Source organism: Mesoplodon densirostris, chromosome 10, assembly GCF_025265405.1.
Source record: "Mesoplodon densirostris isolate mMesDen1 chromosome 10, mMesDen1 primary haplotype, whole genome shotgun sequence".
Lineage (NCBI taxonomy): Eukaryota > Metazoa > Chordata > Mammalia > Artiodactyla > Ziphiidae > Mesoplodon > Mesoplodon densirostris.
In genome coordinates this window covers 108,801,519-108,816,895 of record NC_082670.1, presented here as the reverse complement: position 1 = coordinate 108,816,895, position 15,377 = coordinate 108,801,519, and the positions used below count along the sequence as shown (strand labels likewise).

Sequence of the window (15,377 nt, the reverse complement as noted above, 5' to 3'; positions counted from 1 at the left end):
GTGTCCTGTACACTCCTCATATCCTACTCTTAGGAAGAAGTCTTGACTATATCCTTGTGACCTAGCACATATCTTCCTGTTTGCTTACCAAGTGTCTTGTTAAACCGAGCTCGAGACATGGAGACTAGCCCAGTCATCTTTGTATCTCTAGCATTTCTCTCAGTGCAGGCGCTTGAGAAGTCAGTCTGTTCCAGGGTCACCAGACTCTGAATAGGCCTTATGCACCAAGGCCTGTCTGTCCAAATTGACATGACCTCTGAGCCAGCAATCCTTTATTTAGATTTTCAAGACTTGGTTCTATACAGTAGATTCCTCTTCTGGAAGAATGGGGCATGTCTACTCTAGAGCAACAGCTGTCAAACAACAATCCTGTTTTAAAAAATAATTTGAGTTTTAGTTAAACTTCAGGAGTAGGGTCTATGTATACAGAACTCAGTGTATTGAAATAATAATCTGAATTACTGCCTGAAAAGCGGTCAGGCATTTAAGATTTCATTTCTGTTGATGCCTGTCAACCCATGGCGTCGTCCTCATGAGCAGACACTGACTGTGTTCCTGCTTTGCGGCAGCTGCGGGGCCTTTGCCTTGCCGTATCCCCCGCTCCCCGCGCTTGGCCGCCCGTATACGCCCAGGTTTTGCCGGTCACCTTCGGTAAGATTTAAAATTTCTTGTTGAAAATAAACTTCATGGTACTTAATGCCATTGACTATACACTTAAAAACGGTTAAAATGGTAAATTTTATGTTGTGTATAGTTTACCACATACATTATAATAAAGTAAGAATGCTTTCTATAACTTTATGCTAATAAATTCGAAAACCTGGGAGCTGAAAGTGACGGGTCAGTTTGTTCTAGACGGCAGGTACGTTTTGCTGTGTGAAGATTGAAGGTGAAGAGGGCTAAGGGGGAGGGACAGGGGAGGGGAGATGGACACTTGAAGGGTTTCTGTTCACTCTTCCCCAAGAATTAGAAGGAATGTTTACCAACGTTCATTTCCTTTCAAGCCTTTCTCCCGCCAGCACAGTAAACTAAGCAAACCATGTCGTTTGTTCTTTATTACAGACCTCTCCCACACTTTTTCTTAACTTTCTGAAGTGTTCCACACACACTCCTCTAAAAACAAGAAACAGAAACGGGAGGGAATTATATAGTGTCCTGAAGGATTACTGAAATCTGATTTAGTAGTGAGGGCCTTTCTGGCTTGAGGAGGGGTGTTTCCTAGTGCAGCACACCTAAAGTTCTTTGGAAGGTTCTGCTTGAGGCATTTCCCTGATGGGTCTCACAGGTCCTGGGGGCGAGGGTTAGAAGCCGTTTAAGCAGAGGATGATCTGACCAGAGATGGTGCCCTGGTAATGCTGTGTCAGGGAGCCACCCCTCTCATGTGGGGTAGCTGTCTGTTTTTAAAATGTTCGATTATGAAAAAGTTCCAAATATATGAAAAGTAAATAGACTCATATAGTACATGAACGCACACACTCCTACCAAATTTCAGCAGCTAACATTTTATCTGTTTTATCTGCATATTTGGTTGAACGAATACAAAGTATATGACATCATGACACTTCACCCATAAATGCTTGAGTCTTTTCATCAAGAATGTGGTCTCGGGCTTCCCTGGTGGCGCAGTGGTTGAGAGTCCGCCTGCCGATGCAGGGGACACGGGTTCGTGCCCCGATCCCGGAAGATCCCACGTGCCGCGGAGCGGCTGGGCCCGCGAGCCATGGCCGCGGAGCCTGTGTGTCCGGAGCCTGTGCTCCGCAACGGGAGAGACCACAGCAGTGAGAGGCCCGCGTACAGCAAAAAAAAAAAAAAGAATGTGGTCTCCTTTCCTCCCCCCCCCCCTTTTATATCCTTACCTTTAACTTTGACAAGCTCAAGCTAGGTGTCCTAACAGAATGTTCCACACTTTAGCTTTGGCTGGTTTCATCCTTTGATGTTGAATGTGTTTCTCTAGTCCTGGTACTTCTTGTGAGCTGGAAGTTAGATCGGAAAGCTTGAGTGAATTTGGTTATACAATTTTTGTGTGTTTGTGTGTGTGTGCGGTACGCGGGCCTCTCACTGCTGTGGCCTCTCCCGTTGCAGAGCACAGACTCTGGACGTGCAGGCTCAGCGGCCATGGCTCACGGGCCCAGCCGCTCCGCGGCATGTGAGATCTTCCCGGACCGGGGTACGAACCTGTGCCCCCTGCATCGGCAGGCGGACTCTCAACCACTGCGCCACCAGGAAAGCCCTGGTTATACATTTTTGACAAGAATACTTCATAGTGTCTGATCGTCCCACTGTTAGTGAAGATGAGTTTACTCACTGTATTACAATGGTTGCTGCCATATTACTGCTCTTCCTCCCTAACGTTTGTGACTACTAAGTGATCCGCGAGGTAATATTTTGGCACCATGTGGATCTTTAGTTTTCCACCTTCCTTCACCTGTACGGTATTAGCATCACTGATGATCTTGACCTGACTTTTCTTGTTTTCATTGAGGATTACAAAATGATTTTTTAAAAAATTTATTTATTTGGGGCTGCATTGGGTCTTCGTTGCGGTGCGCAGGCCTCTCATTGCGGTGGCTTCTCTTGTTATGGAGCATGGGCTCTAGAGCGCAGGCTCAGTAGTTGCAGCACACGGGCTCAGTAATTGTGGCACACGGGCTTAGTTGCTCTGCGAGATGTGGGATCTTCCTGGACCAGCGCTCGAACGCGTGTCCCCTGCATTGGCAGGCGGATTCTTTACCACTGCGCCACCAGGGAAGGTCCAAAATGATTTTTTAAAATTCTATTTCAGTCATTCCTTCTGTATTCCTTCTACTCTCTTATTTATTTATTTATTTATTTATTTATTTACTTACTTACTTATTTTTTTTGCGGTACGCGGGCCTCTCACTGCCACAGCCTCTCCTGTTGCGGAGCACAGGCTCCAGACGCGCAGGCCCAGCGGCCATGGCTCACGGACCCAGCCGCTCTGCGGCATGCGGGATCCCCCCGGACCAGGGCACGAACCCACGTCCCCTGCATCGGCAGGCGGACTCCCAACCACTGCGCCACCAGGGAAGCCCTACTCTCTTTTTAAAATTAAAGTAGTTGATTTACAATGTTATATTAGTTTCATGTGTACAGCAAAATGATACAGATATATATCTGTCTATTCTATTTCAGATTGTTTTCCATTATAGGTTATTACAAGATACTGAATATAGTTCCCTGTACTATACAATAGGTCCTTTTTTTTTTTATCATGTATTCCTTCTACTGGCATTCATGTGTTAAAATTTTTTTCCCACTTGTCAACTGGCAAGCTTTTTTCCACTTGTACAATTCCTTTTTTCCCCCATAAATTTATTTTATTTATTTATTTATTTTTGGCTGTGTTGGGTCTTCATTGCCGTACGCGGGCTGTCTCTAGTTGGCGGCGATCGGGGGCTGCTCTTCATTGTGGTGCACAGGCTTCTCGTTGTGGAGCACAGGCTCTAGGTGCGTGAGCTCAGTATTTGTGGCTGTCAGGTGCTAGAGTGCAGGCTCAGTAGTTGTGACACATGGGCTTAGTTGCTCCACGGCATGTGGGATCTTCCCGGACCAGGGCTTGAACCCGCGTCCCCTGCATTGGCAGGCGGATTCTTAACCACTGTGCCACCAGGGAAGTCCTACAATTCCTATTAAGAAGGCAGGATACACTAATTGTTTTTCTCTAATCATGGGCTTTCAGAGTGAGGAATTATTATATGAAATAATTTTCATCAGAATTTACACTTTGTAACATTTTTGGTAGCTGATTATAAAGTCATGACTGCAGAAAGGAATCATATGATACATATAGTTCAGTCTTACACTTGCTGTCCTGATGAGTGCCCTGTCTTCTGCTTCCCATGACAGTGTTTTCCCAGTGCTTCTTGGTATATCCTACTTTATTCAGCAACTGGTGGTCATTCAGTTTCCTTGATTCCAAAGTCGTTTGTTAAACCCCTGGTCTGGATCCTGTCCTCTGGGGTAATGCAGTTGGGCACACGTTTACTGTGTATTGAGGCTGCCAGTGGTTGAATGCCTTTTTTCAGTGCAGCACATCAGAGTTCATGTGACGTTTTGCGTTTGTGTCTGTATAGGTAGAGGGGCCAGCTGAGAACCTAGAGATTTCTTCACGTTAGAAGGTGTTCCGGTGTTATTTGGGTTGGGTTAAGCAGGATAGGTGAGTAGGTATGAGAAGCAGTGATGGTGAGGAGGGGCAAGAAGGTCATTCCAGTTAAAAACACGTCACGGCAGAGTCTGAGGTAGATGAGTCGAGGGCGCTGGAAAGGGACTGGATCTGGAGAAGTGGGAAGCTGCGGGCAGGAGCCTGGTGTGCGGTCAGGGCCATCACTGTACTGCTCCTGGTTCCCGTGGACTGGGTGGAGGGTTCCTGGCAGCCTCCCAGGAGAACCTGGGGAATCCATGTCCCGCCCAGCATGGTGACGGTGAGACATCTCGTGATTTCTCATCTCTTCTCCGTTTTTGACTTTTTAGTCTTGGGGGCGCAGATTATTTTGCTTACTTGTAGTTTGTTCTCTGTTCATTGGTTGATGCACGTTTGGATGTGTGATTTGGAGTTGTACTTCAGCACAGGTGGACTAGCTGGGGTTTATTGGTGTCCCTGAGGGCTGTGTGTGTTTGTTGCAGATGCTTAGTTCTTGATTAGACTCTTGCTGCTGTTTCTTGTGTCTTTAAATGTTAAGAAAGGATATATCTTACTTTTAAGTTTTGTATTTGGTGGAAGATTCCCTAAGTCATGGGGCTCATCTCAGGAAGATGGGTGGAGACTAAAATAGGTTCTGTAATTGAGCCGTCACAGGACAAGGAGCCCCGCAGCGCACTGAGTTGGAGAACGTTGTCCTGGATTACTTTCACCAGGACCCAGCGGTAGCTCCGGGACTGTGAGAAGTAGAGACACGTTGGTCTCTGGCTCGTCTGCCTCTGCATTCTCGTATCTTCTCAGGAACACACGCGCCTGTTACAGGGTTAGGAATTCAGTGTAAGGCCCCAGGAGAGCAAATGACTTGCCTCGACTTGCACAGCTAGTAAGTTGCAGAGCCGTGCTTTGAAGCAGAGCCTTCAGGTCCCAAGCCCTTGGTTGGTCTCTCATCTCCCAAGTTCCTCCTGCATGTGAGTGAGGAGCAGATCTGAGCCCCTTGGGGGGAAGGAGTTGGGAATGTGCCCCTGGAGCCACAGCGTGCTGACCGGCCTTTGTGTGACCCGCTGTGGACTAGTAGGGATCTTGTCGCTCTTCATGTGCTCTTCAGAGTACGGCGTTTTTGCCTCTGAAGGTGAACCAAAATGCTTAAAACTTTTTTGGAAATGTTGGCTGTTTAAGTCTAGGTGATGGGTCTTTTGTTGTTGTTTTTGGTTTTGGGGGGCTGGGGGGCGAGCGGAATGCAGGATATTAGTTTCCCGACCAGGGATCGAACCTGTGCCCGCTGCAGTGGAAGCACGGAGTCTTAACCACTGGACCACCAGGGAAGCCTCTAGGTGATGGGTACCGTTAAAAGATAATTTTCAAGAAAATGTAAGATCATGACTGTCATTTAAATATGAAATGAACAAAGAACAGACATACATTGAAGTTGGTAATGTTGCAGGGAACCTGCAGATGGACACAAAACTGGCTTTTCCATGGTGGAAGTTTGTCCAGATAGAATTCGTTTGTGTAGATAAGAGCCATTTGTTCTCCCATCATTCCTACAACCTACAGTTGGTCAAGGGCAGTGAGACCCCAGAGTGAAATAGCCCAAGGAAGTGATCTAGAATCAAGAGTCTAAGTAGTGCATCATTTCCCATTGGAGGCATCCCATACTTTTTTTGTTTTTGTTTTTTTTGGCTGTGCTGGGTCTTAGTTGCAGCACGCGGGATCTTTAGTTGCAGCATGCGGGATCTAGTTCCCTGACCAGGGATTGAACTCGGGCCCCCTGCATTGGGAGCGCAGAGTCTTAACCACTGGTCCACCAGGGAAGCCCCCCCATACTCTTTTTAATTGCAAGTTTCCTTACAGCATATGAGTTGATAATGCTATTCTCTCTACTTCTTTCCTTTCATGTTAAAATTTTTGAACACTTGTTTTAAAAATGTTTTTGCTGGGCTTCCCTGGTGGCGTAGTGGTTGAGAGTCCGCCTGCCGATGCAGGGGACGCAGGTTCGTGCCCCGGTCCGGGAAGATCCCACATGCTGTGGAGCGGCTGGGCCCGTGAGCCATGGCCACTGAGCCTGTGCGTCCGGAGCCTGTGCTCCGCAATGGGAGAGGCCACAACAGTGAGAGGCCCGTGTACCGCAAAAAAAAAAAAAAAAAGTGTTTTTGCTGGGGAGGCTTTGTGAATTGAAGCCCCAGTGGTTACATATTAGGTTTAATGTACTTTGATGACATGATATGAAATATGGTCTTTATTTTAAAGCTGATTTACTTGGGAACATTTTCTTCTTCAAGTATCTGTTCTGAGAATGATGGCCCTTGTGACAAGGTATGGGACTCCTGGTACTCCTGTATTCCTAGTATCTGACTTGGAAGCAATACCCAAGGTTTCGAGCCTGTAGACCCTTATACTTTGGGCAAGTTTGCTGCTCTAACTAGCATTTCCCGTGGGGGTAATTCCACCTGTGCACTTCAGTGTCGGAGAGGTAAATGCCGTGTAGCCACAGTTTTGTATTCCTTTGACCTTATTCTTTGGAGAGGTGGAGGGATTTTGGTGGTGCAACGGTGCAAAAGTTGAAATTGAAGTTCACTGTTCGGAAGAAACAAACCAATCTTTGGAACTAAAGGGCTCTTGCATACCCTGGACAGCCAGCGGCCATTGAGAGTCCTTCTTAGGTCTTCAGTTACATGTGAGCAGTGGTGGGCTGCCCTGCAGGGAGAGTCCTGTTTGGGGTCTGTTGACTGGAGACTAGCCGGAGCACTGGGGAGGAGAGGTAGCACGAATGCAACCTTCACGTTGGTAGCCTGGCCTTTGGCCACCGCTGTGTTGACTTGGGGAGGAAGGCTGCTGGCTTAACGGTGCTCTCCACCTCGCCCTCCTGTGGGCTCTGGTTGGATCTGTCGTCCGTTGGTTTCCACCTTTCCTCTCCTAGGAGGGTAAAGGACACCTTTGCTTTAAATCTGATAGAGCTCAGCCTGCCTCTCTGACTTCTTTCCCTCTGTCTTGGTGGCATGTTGTGTCACGTGACCTGGGCTTCCTTGCCTGAGATTCCAGAACATGGACCCGTGAGTGGTGGCATTAACTTGTTGGCATCTAACCAGACCAGGAGTATTACATTCTGCACTGTTTGCTGTACTTGTTTTGGAGCTTTAAAAATTGCCCAGTGTGGAGACAGATTATCACCTACCTGATTGAATTTTTTTTTTTTTTTTGGCTTCTTGATTAGGAAGTGGCCAGGAAGAAATTGTTTTGAAGTGTAAGTCTAGCTGTGTGAGACACCTCAGTCGCCATGGCTCTTCCAGGGGTGCTTGAGTACAAAATACGTGTGACCACCTTCTGCAATCGCATCCAGCTGCTAAGAGGATCTGATGAAACTCTCTACACTGTCAGGAGAAGACTTTCACACCTAATCAAAGGAGGATTTCAAGATGTGGTTGACACTTTCGTAATTTTACCTTACGCAGGCAAACTGTTCCTGTTGATCAGTGTGACCTGTGTCTGGTCCTTGATGCTCCTGTGCTGTTCACAGTATGGTTTGCTTTCAAGCAGTTAACTGAACCTTGGTCTCAGTGGGTTACCAAGGACCTCGGGTAGTGTTTGGACACTCGTAGGCTGCTAGGACCGGTGGCTCCAAATATTTAGAAGTGGTTGTGATGCAGCCAAGATCTTGCTGTAGCTGTAGTGTTCTAACGAAAAGCTCGCGTGTTAACTAATACTTTCTAAAGGTGGCTCTTGAGGAGCGAGCATCGTTACTGTGTTTTCAAGAGTGAAAGAAGGTGGGCTAGATAATCAGTAATTAATGGCCGTAAATCGAGATTTGAGATGTCTGAGGACTATCTGCCAATGCTAGTGAAATCCCCCAGGGTTGTTAGACCAGCTCCACACCATAAAACTTACCATGAGGACGGAAAGGTTCTCCGTCTGCGCCGGCCAGTGCGGTGGGTGCTGGCTCTGTGGCTTGTGAGCGCTTAAAGTGGGGCTGGTGTGGCTGAGGAGCTGCATTTGATTTCATTTAAATGGCTAGTGCCTGCTGTGTAGGACAGCACAGGCCTAGACCGGACTTTCTCAACCACGTTTGATTATCGCACCTCCCTTCTGCTCCACAGGCCTTTTTAGATTTTTCCCCCTAATTGTCTCCCCTACCCCAGTAAAGTTTTAATACCATGGATGTACTGTGTCTGTTTGCTTTTATATTGCGGCTTCTAGAGGGCCACAAACCATTGTTAATAACACCCCCGCTGGGAATGCGTGGCCTGGACTAACCAAGGGTTGGCATTATCGAGAAGCTTCGCCCAACGGCAGTGCACTTCCTGAACACTTAGAATGACTGCTGAGGCTGGTGGTACCTGTGAGTGCAGTTAAGAACATCACAGCTGAGTGAGTTTTTAGTGGTTTGTAAAATTCTCCACATCCTTGTGGCATCACCGTGTGTTAGTAATGGACGGTACTTTTACAAAGAGGCAGGCATTTTAAGAAGTACACTGAATCTGATCCAGTCAGAGGTGGGCAACCGGGAAGTTGAGTGATCTGGAAGCCACGTTGCATGGACAGGAGTTGAGAAAAGATGTTGGCACTGGTGATGGATTGTCGAGTGTCTCTAAATCCCTCTGCAGCCTTTGACAGTGGAACACTGCACAGGATGTACTTCATGGTCACTGTGAGTGTGCAGGCAGGAACTGGGCGAGGTGTCGGTGCCACGGAAGAAGTGTCTCTGCTAACAAAAGCTCAGGATAAAATGACTTCTAAGAACCGATAATGGCTGAGTTTAAGGTGATTTGGCTTTGTTCTACACTTGACCTCACTGTTTTTTTTTTCCCTATCAATCTGTTTATTTATTTATGGCTGCACTGGGTTTCCGTTGCTGCGTGCGGGCTTTCTCTAGTTGCGGCGAGCAGGGGCTGCTCTTCATTGCAGTGCACGGGCTTCTCATTGCAGTGGCTTCTCTTGTTGCGGAGCATGGGCTCTAGGCGCAGGCTTCCGTAGTTGTGGCTTGCGGGCTCAGGCATGCAGGCTTCAGTAGTTGTGGCACACGGGCTCAGTTGCTCTGCGGCATGTGGGATCTTCCCGGACCAGGGCTCGAACCCGTGTCTCATGCATTGGCAGGTGGATTCTTAACCACTGCGCCACCAGGGAAGCCCCCTCACTGTTTTTAGAATCACATAGAACCCCTTGTCCAGCAAGGAGTTGTGAAATAGCCAGCTGAATTTGGCCACTGAAGTTTCCAGTTTAACACTTGAAAGCTACAAAACAGAATGCTTTGTTCAGCTTACAGAGAATTATGATGGCCTCCTTTTGAAATAAGAAGTGTTTGTAGTTTTCTGTAGGTAAACCCCAGCCTCCAACCCAGTAACTGACCCTTACTGGGCCCTCAGCAGGTGTTTGAACTGAACTAGGTGCGCTTACCCTTAGGTCATGGTTAGTGACCACTGTTACTGAAAAAAATGGGGATACGTGATTGGACATGTTTAAGTCTGAAGCATGGAGGCGGGACTGCAGGACATGGGATGTTTGAGTCTGAGGTCATCTGAGCGACATGGGTCAGGGTCTTGGGAGCAGTGCGCCACCCCCCTCGGGTGCCAGTGCCTGTGCAGTGAACGCACAGCAGTGGGAGCAGGGTTAGGGATTCAAACTGTAAGGCACCTAGTGACCCGGTGCCCGCTGCTCAGTTCTGCTCTTTCTTCCATGGCATTGGCCATGGATCTTCCTCCAGTGACAGGTCTTAGGCCAGACATGACTCCACTGCAGTGTTTGCTGATGTACGGTGCAGGGCCTCAGTGCTGGTATACAGTGTGGTTTTAGGAAGCACGTAAGTGAAGGTGCGACTTGTCTTGGATGGGTAACTAGGACCTCAGACACAGTTATGTGGGTTAACAGGCGAACATAGCAAAAGTCAAACAGGTAGTGTGAGAGGCCGTAGTGGTGAGATTTGGAAAGGGAAGTAATACTAATTGACGAGATGTAAGTTTTTATTCACTGTGAGAAAAGCCCTCATGTCATAATAGCCACTTACTGAGTAGATTTAATGAGCCAAATAGAGCTTTCTCTGCATTATCTCATTTGTAGGGGATGCTCATTTTTCACATGAAAACACATTTAAGTTCACACAGCTGGATGTGCAAGATGGGATTTCATCCCATTGTTGTGACCCAAAGCCCATAGTCTTCCCATGGCTGTTGCACCTCCCCTGTGGAGGGGTAGCCTTTAAACTGTCTTGCTTGGTCCATTTCTAAGCATCCTTCTCTCCCTGGTGTTCAGTGTAACCATTTATCTGTCTCCCTGAGAGTTTGGGAGCGCCTGCTTCTGGTTATCATTCAGTGGGGCTGTGATCGCAAGTTCCTTAAGCAAATTGGAATGGGACAGTCAGAGCAGAACTGTAAAATAGAACCTGGCCTGGTGCCTTGCACTTAGACAGTGGAAATTGGAATGTTGGAGAAGCCCGTGATTCTTGTTGGAAGAACGATGGAGCCAGACTGCCTCATTTCAAATCCTGGCTCCAGGGACTTCCCTAGTGGTCCAGTGGTTAAGAGTCCACCTTCCAATGCAGGGGACGTGGGTTTGATCCCTGGTCGGGGAACTGAGATCCCGCATGCCACGGAGCAACTAAGCCCATGCGCCGCAACTGCTGAGCTCTTGCGCTCTAGAACCCGCGCACCACAACGAAAGATGCCGCACGCTGCAACGAAGATCCCGTGTGCCACAACTAAGACCCGACGCAGCCAGATACATAGATAAATAAATACAAAAAAAAAATCCTGTTTCCCGGATGACTAGCTGTGTGGCCTTGGACAAGTTACCTTACTCTTCTGTGTGTGTACATCTTGAGTTCTAGGGAGAGGCTGCCATTTGAGCCCGAGCGGAATGGAAAAGCATTGCAAATGCCAGGACAGTTCTCCCTGTGGCAGAGGCTGGTGCCCGAGGGGTGGGGACGCTTGCTGTGTGCCTCCTTTTACCTGCCTGATGGTTGGACATAATCTACCCGGGCTAGAGCTGAGGAGCAGCACCGAGGGCTGCGGAGGCCTCTAACGGAGCAGCGCTGTGCGCGAGCGGCCACCAAGTCCCCTCTTGGCCCAGGCAGACCTTGGTAAGAGGCGGGGCTAGCCGCAAAAATGATCCAGGCCTGGGACTTCCCTGGTGGTCCAGGAGGTAAGACTCTGCGCTCCCAGTACAGGGGACCCAGGTTCGATCCCTGGTCGTGGAGGTAGATCCCGTATGCCGCCTCTAAGAAGCCCACATGCCACAACTAAGAGTCCGCATGCTGCAACTAAAAAAAAAAAAAGATCCCACATGCCACAACGAAGATTGAGTGTTCTGCAACTAAGACCCGGCGTAGCCATAAATAAATATTTTTTAAAAAGAAAATGATCCAGGCCTGGGGAGGAAACGGAGCTGCCAAGGCATTTCTTTATGTCTTGTGTAATCCGTCTAGATTTTTGCCTACTCCCTTAAACCTTTACTGCTAAAGGATCACAGATCACTGCACACAAGAAAGTAATGTCTCCACCTTTTAAGCGAGAGCACAGACGACAGTTAATACTGTGGCGGATCCAGAGAATGTGCCCCGGTGAGAATGGTCAGCCAGGCTTTTCCTGCTGAGTGATGGGCAGGAGGCTTAAAGTCTTCATGTGAATGGGCGCGAGCCTTGTGCTCGGAAGCTCAGCATCATCCGTGTGGGCCAAGCCTAGAAGAAGGCGCTCACGGGGGCAGCCCCTGGACCCGTGTCTCCACCAGGGAAGGCTGTGCTCTCCAGGCCCGTGCGGGGCCCCGTGCGAGTTGTCCCCAGGCCCTCACGTGCGGGGCCCCGTGGGGAGTGGCAGGCGCACCTGAGACGGAGCATTTGGGGGGGAGATGAGACCTGTTGGGAGCAGTGTTGCCAGGGGAGACGAGGCGGCTCCCTCGAAAGGTTGCCTGGAGCAAGGTTGCCTGGAGCAGCAAGGTGGCTGTGCTTGGGCTTCGTGTGCAGCTCAGGCCTCCCACCTTGGTGACGTTGTACTCCCGTGTCCCGCCCGTCTTGGCCCCAGGCCTGACGCTCCACAGTCCGGCTCTTTATCATCTCAGTCCCCTAGCACTTTCCCCTGGGCCTCCTGGGACTGTCTCTGAAGCTTACGAGGAGTTGAAGACAGTAAAGCATCCTGACAGTTTGGACAGACTGAATGCTCCTTCTGAGGCATCGTGTGTGCGTCTGTTTAGTCCTGCTTTGGAAGATGTTCGGTATTTCTGGCGGCTGGGTTCTCTCTTCTATACCACTCTCGTCTTGAAGTCCATGTTTGTCCTGCCCTGGGTATCGTTTGTCTTCTTGCCACCCGGCAGCAGCCTCTAGGAGGCAAGGCCCGCCAGCATTGTTCTTCACACTCCTGTCCAGGGAGCGCTGATGTCCCCGTGTTAGCACAGGGGTGTAGACTGAAGTCATAAATCCAGCACAGTTAACAGTCAGTTAACAGTGAAACTTAAGATGTAAGATGTACAACTATATCTTTTAAAAATAGATTTGATTGCAAGATTATCCTAGGCCCTCTAGTATTGGAGGAAAGGGGAATATGATAAAATTCAAATGAGTTCATGTTTTTCATAGTCTTGGAAATCCCTGTAAACTATAACATGGAAGTAGGTGAATGTGAATCTCAGAATACCTGTTCCTTACCAGATCCTTGAGTCAGTTAAAGCAGTGCCTCTTGAACTTTGCAGAGTACAGACTGATTCAGCAAGGCAGGAAATGTCCTGCGCACTGCCCCCAGCCATTTACGACCCTGGTGTGGGCACCCTCTTCGGGCAGATTCCATTCCGGGTTGGTCAGAGATACTGGCAGCATCTCTGCTTTTAGTGGGGCTTTCCTACAGTGAAAGGTAACTGTCACTCAGATTCTTTATCACATCTGTATTTTGATCCATGTCTGTCCTCCACTCAGTTATATATTTGCCACTTAAAGACGTTTTGAGCATTAACCAAGCAAACCATATGCTTAATTGAGTAAAGACCTTCTCTTCTTTATGTCAGGGTCACTTCAAACTTAGCATGTGTCTAAATCAAACATAATTCCCTTCCAAAGAACGCCTGGCTCTTTTTCAGGGTTCCCTGTCCAAGGATGCTTTGGGTTGCGTTGCGTGTGAACCCGGGCGCTTCGCGGCGCGCCCCTTGTGTCCTGCCTTCTGAGTCCAGTTCAGCGCATGGTGCTGACCCTCTTTTCTTGGCCCCGGGAGCACCTCCGTTCACCTCAGTCTCACCACAGCTCTGGCGCAGCCCCCTTGCCCGGAGGTTATGCAGCCTCTTCACATGCGCCGTGGGCTCTCCCGCTGCTGAACGCTGCCCGCCCCCCCCCCCACCCCCCCACCCCCCCACCCCACCCCGCGGCAGGCAAGCTGATGGCTCCACAGCGTGAACACTGCTGTGTCAGAATCGTAGAGGGGGGGCTGCTCAGTGCTTCAGGGCCCCGCCGTGGCCTGCTGGGGCCCCTGTGATCTGGCCGTCAACCCCCAGGTGTTTGTTTCTCCCTGCCACAAGGCCTTTGCATGCTGCATGCGCTGGTTTTCCTGCCAGGGAAATTTTGGCGTGCTTTTCCTGCTTCCGATCCAGATTCAGTCAGATCTTCCTGGAGGAATCCTTCCCTGACTTTCCCAGCTAAGTTAATTACCCTTAAAATTAATTCAATATGTCTCAATCACGGTGGTGTTTTAAAGTAGTTGGTCACCTCCTTAATGCACTATGTAATGAAAGAGTGTCTCTCCCTACCCCTTGGGCCCTCACAGTGTCCTTTTGAAGGCTTCTAGTAACATCTTCTGGCTGAGTTTCCCACGTGGAGGTGGTGGTTCTAAATGGAACCTCAGACCAGCAGCCTGTTCGCTAATATCATTACGGTAGAAGTCTTACTTGGAGCACACAGGATATGCATTATCTGCAGACCACGTATTTCAAGCTGTATAACCCCAGTGTCTCAGGACAGACGGCACCCCTGCATGCATGGCAGCGGCGCTCGGTTAGAGGACCGCAGTCCAGGGCGGAGAGCCTTTCGAGGACGGCGGCAGAGGTGAAGATGGTCTTGCAGGTGACTGTCGTCCTGTCCTGCACTGCCCGCAGGCTTCCACGTGGTCAGAGGGCCATGCCCTGAAGGTTGACCTCTTCCACCCAGAGGGCCCTGGAGAGCCCCATCCTCGCCTGGCAGCACGGGAGAGTGTCTCAGACACAGTGGAGGGAGGCTTGGGTCTGTCTTGGGCTCTGGGGAGGTCAGAGGAAGCTTCTCAGTGAAGGTGGCATTTGACCTTAAGGGAGTGAGGAACAGCTCACCACAGACAAAACCTGGTGCCCTGGGGATTTATAACCAAGATTTAAGGGTTTAAGGTTATTCTGAAACAGTTGTGTTGAATGAAGGGAAATTGGGAACTGGACAGTGGAAGGGCCCAGAAGGTGTGCTAGGACAGGCTGATGACTTAGGGGAGAGGAGAACGGTGCAAACAAGGCAAAGGCGAGTCACAAGTAAAAAGGACGCCTAACTGCCTAAATGCCTGTTGTACATTCAGAGGTAGTGATTGTCGTGACCAGTTGCTAAGTTCTGTGTTCCAGTCTAATCATGTCTCCATTCCTAGAACACCAGCACTGTCCTGAGCGCCCTGGAAATGACTGGATGATTCCACAGAAGTGGCTTTTGGCCTCCTACACTTTTCTCTCCTTCACTTCCTTGCACCTGCGTTTGGTCCCTGCACCACCTGATCGTGGAGTTTCAGAACATCTCCAGTTTCCATCTTCCTTTATTGGTGGGACATTTTTGCTACTGTTCGAAGTTATGACGTCAGTTTTAGTTCTGTAGCCTTTAAAATGTTATTCAGTGATGCTTTCTTTTGCCTCTCCCCTGGGCTTAGAACTTGGAAGCCATTTTCATTTTTAACCCAAGCCAGTCTGTCACACCCCGTCCTTTTACCTCTTTCTTGTATAGAATATTTCCTAGATTTGCTAACCCTTGGGTCGTTAAAGTGGCCACGCTTCAACTCTCATCCCCAAGGACACACTGGTCACCCTTAACAACACTAAGTTGTCTCAACCTTCCTGCTTCCCCAGGTGAGATGAGCAGTTAAAATGCTCATTAGCCTGGAGACAGTCAGTAGTGAGCTTGCAGGGGAAGCAGGTGGTGATGGGAGCTTACTGCATACATCAGAGTGGTTTGTTTGAGCTCAGGCCTCTGGGTAACTAGTCCTCCTGCACGGATTTGTGACCTGTGTTCCCCAGGCCCATCAAGCAGACCTCCCTT

The 15,377-nt window shown here is 49.1% G+C and overlaps 1 protein-coding gene across 3 annotated transcripts in view; it reads left to right on the top strand.

Annotated features, from left to right (window-relative positions):
• The window catches only part of RAB7A (RAB7A, member RAS oncogene family), a 73,548-nt gene that overhangs the window by 33,112 nt on the left and 25,059 nt on the right, over positions 1–15,377 (top strand). The window contains exon 2 of one of the 3 annotated variants that reach the window (XM_060109175.1): positions 14,719–14,886. The exons of the other annotated variants lie outside the window; for them this stretch is intronic. Within the exon in view, the coding sequence (XP_059965158.1) occupies positions 14,757–14,886 (130 nt within the window). The 5' untranslated portion in view covers positions 14,719–14,756. The remainder of the gene's footprint in view (positions 1–14,718; positions 14,887–15,377) is intronic. 3 annotated transcript variants of the gene reach the window in all.